The sequence below is a fragment of the Budorcas taxicolor genome, chromosome 12 (genome assembly GCF_023091745.1).
Source record: "Budorcas taxicolor isolate Tak-1 chromosome 12, Takin1.1, whole genome shotgun sequence".
Lineage (NCBI taxonomy): Eukaryota > Metazoa > Chordata > Mammalia > Artiodactyla > Bovidae > Budorcas > Budorcas taxicolor.
The window spans coordinates 53,685,001-53,687,444 of record NC_068921.1 but is presented as its reverse complement, the minus strand read 5'-3'; the positions used below and the strand labels follow the sequence as shown (position 1 = coordinate 53,687,444).

The 2,444-nt window shown below is 67.6% G+C and overlaps 1 protein-coding gene across 1 annotated transcript; it reads left to right on the top strand.

The window, feature by feature from the left end:
* The first annotated feature begins 276 nt into the window (after positions 1-276).
* Positions 277-2,211, top strand: POU4F1 (POU class 4 homeobox 1). The gene is made up of 2 exons (XM_052650298.1): positions 277-399; positions 1,069-2,211. The coding sequence occupies exons 1-2, from the start codon at positions 277-279 to the stop codon at positions 2,209-2,211; spliced, it is 1,266 nt and encodes a 421-aa protein (XP_052506258.1).
* Positions 2,212-2,444: the final 233 nt, after the last annotated feature.

The following is a 2,444-nucleotide window of genomic DNA, read 5'->3' as shown; positions in this document are numbered from 1 at the left end:
GCTCAGGTGTAAGAGGAGTACATCCCGTCGGCGCACGGGGCTAGAGCTCGCGGAGAAGTGGGATCGCGAGGCCGGTGCGCGGCCATCTGCGCGGTCAAAGGGAGCGCGGGGCGAGAGCGGCGGCGGCAGAAGCATCAGCGGCCCTCGGCGCTTGCGCCGCCTCCGCGCCGCCAGCCGCCGCGGCTGCAGCCTCCGAAGGGAGGCCGGGGGAGCCGGCTTGCGCACTTTCCCGCGGACTTTCGGAGTGTTTGTGGATATACATGCTAAGCCATCAAGATGATGTCCATGAACAGCAAGCAGCCTCACTTTGCCATGCACCCCACGCTCCCTGAGCACAAGTACCCGTCGCTGCACTCCAGCTCCGAGGCCATCCGGCGGGCCTGCCTGCCCACGCCGCCGGTAAGCGCCCCAAGCCCGCGGACCCGGCCCGCGCGCCCGCCCCCTTCCCGTCTCCGAGACGCTGCATGTCGGGTGCTGATGTGTGCACAGATCCCGGTGCGGGGATTCGCGGGCGGGGACTTTTAGAAGAATCCCGCTACGAGGCAGGCTTTGTACCGTGGCGCTTAATGTCGGGTTCCCGTCGCCTCCGCCTCCGTGTCGGGCGCCGGCGATCGGAGTGGGGAGCGCTGGGGCCAGGTCTCTCGACTTCCCTCCACTTTCTCTGTCGATTTCATGCCTTGAAAAGGCGGTCTCTGTGCGTGTTCGGGTGCGTGACACGGGTCCCCGGCTGCGAGTTACATCTTCATTTCTTCTTCTTTCCCCCTCCTTTTTCGTCTTTCACGCCCGTCCCCGGAATGTGTCCCCATGCCCCTCTCTCCTCTGCATCTGCCCCCTTCTCCTCGCACGCCCGTCCCTTCTCATCTGACCCCCTATCTCGTCCCCAATGTGTCCCTATTCTGTCTTTCCCGGTCTCCACTATCCCCACTCCCGTTGTTATTATTTTGGTTGCTTTGTGTGTTGCCTTTGGCTCGCTGTGCTTTCTGGCTTGTGTGGTTTTGTTTCGTGTTTTTGCTTTTTTTGTTTTTTGTGTTGTTGTTTTGTTTTTGGTTTGGTTTGTGTCGCCTGCAGCTGCAGAGCAACCTCTTCGCCAGCCTAGACGAAACGCTGCTGGCGCGGGCCGAGGCGCTGGCGGCTGTGGACATCGCCGTGTCCCAAGGCAAGAGCCACCCGTTCAAGCCGGACGCCACGTACCACACGATGAACAGCGTGCCCTGCACGTCCACGTCCACCGTGCCGCTCGCGCACCACCACCACCACCACCACCACCACCAAGCGCTCGAGCCCGGCGACCTGCTGGATCACATCTCGTCGCCCTCGCTCGCGCTCATGGCCGGCGCGGGCGGCGCAAGCGCGGCGGGCGGCGGCGCCCACGACGGCCCGGGGGGCGGCGGCCCGGGGGGCGGCGGCGGCGGTGGCCCCGGAGGCGGCGGCGGCGGCCCCGGGGGCGGCGGCGGCGGCGGCCCCGGGGGCGGCGGCGGGGGCCCGGGCGGCGGGCTGCTGGGCGGCTCGGCGCACCCGCACCCGCACATGCACGGCCTGGGCCACCTGTCGCACCCGGCGGCGGCGGCCGCCATGAACATGCCGTCGGGGCTGCCGCACCCGGGGCTGGTGGCGGCGGCGGCCCACCACGGCGCTGCGGCGGCGGCGGCGGCGGCAGCGGCCGGGCAGGTGGCGGCGGCGTCGGCGGCGGCGGCCGTGGTGGGCGCGGCGGGCCTGGCGTCCATCTGCGACTCGGACACGGACCCGCGCGAGCTCGAGGCGTTCGCCGAGCGCTTCAAGCAGCGGCGCATCAAGCTGGGCGTGACGCAGGCCGACGTGGGCTCGGCGCTGGCCAACCTCAAGATCCCGGGCGTGGGCTCACTCAGCCAGAGCACCATCTGCAGGTTCGAGTCTCTCACGCTCTCGCACAACAACATGATCGCGCTCAAGCCCATCCTGCAGGCGTGGCTGGAGGAGGCCGAGGGCGCGCAGCGCGAGAAAATGAACAAGCCCGAGCTCTTCAACGGCGGCGAGAAGAAGCGCAAGCGGACTTCCATCGCCGCGCCCGAGAAGCGCTCCCTCGAGGCCTACTTCGCCGTGCAGCCCCGGCCCTCGTCCGAGAAGATCGCCGCCATTGCTGAGAAACTGGACCTCAAAAAGAACGTGGTGCGGGTGTGGTTTTGCAACCAGAGACAGAAGCAGAAGCGGATGAAATTCTCCGCCACTTACTGAGGGGGGAGATGGGAGGGACCGGGCGGGGCAGAGCTGGGGGCATTTCGCCGGGAGGGGGGGCCTTCCCCGAGCCTGCTTACCACCATCACCCCCTCTCCCCCGGATTTAGAGGGGCCGTTATCCTGCTTGCATTTGAGGAGTCCCTCCTTGAGCGCTCCTTCTCCACCTCCCCTCTGCTCTCCCTGTCCTTACCCTCCCCAGCCTAAAGGACTGGGTGCCCAGTGTGTATGCGG

What these genes read in the sequence shown, in the direction of transcription:
- POU4F1 (XM_052650298.1), top strand. Translation starts at nt 277, where the DNA reads ATGATGTCCATGAACAGCAAGCAGCCTCACTTTGCCATGCACCCCACG. An exon ending in CCTGCCTGCCCACGCCGCCG is followed by an intron (nt 400 to 1,068) that starts GTAAGCGCCCCA and finishes TGTCGCCTGCAG; the next exon opens with CTGCAGAGCAACCTCTTCGC.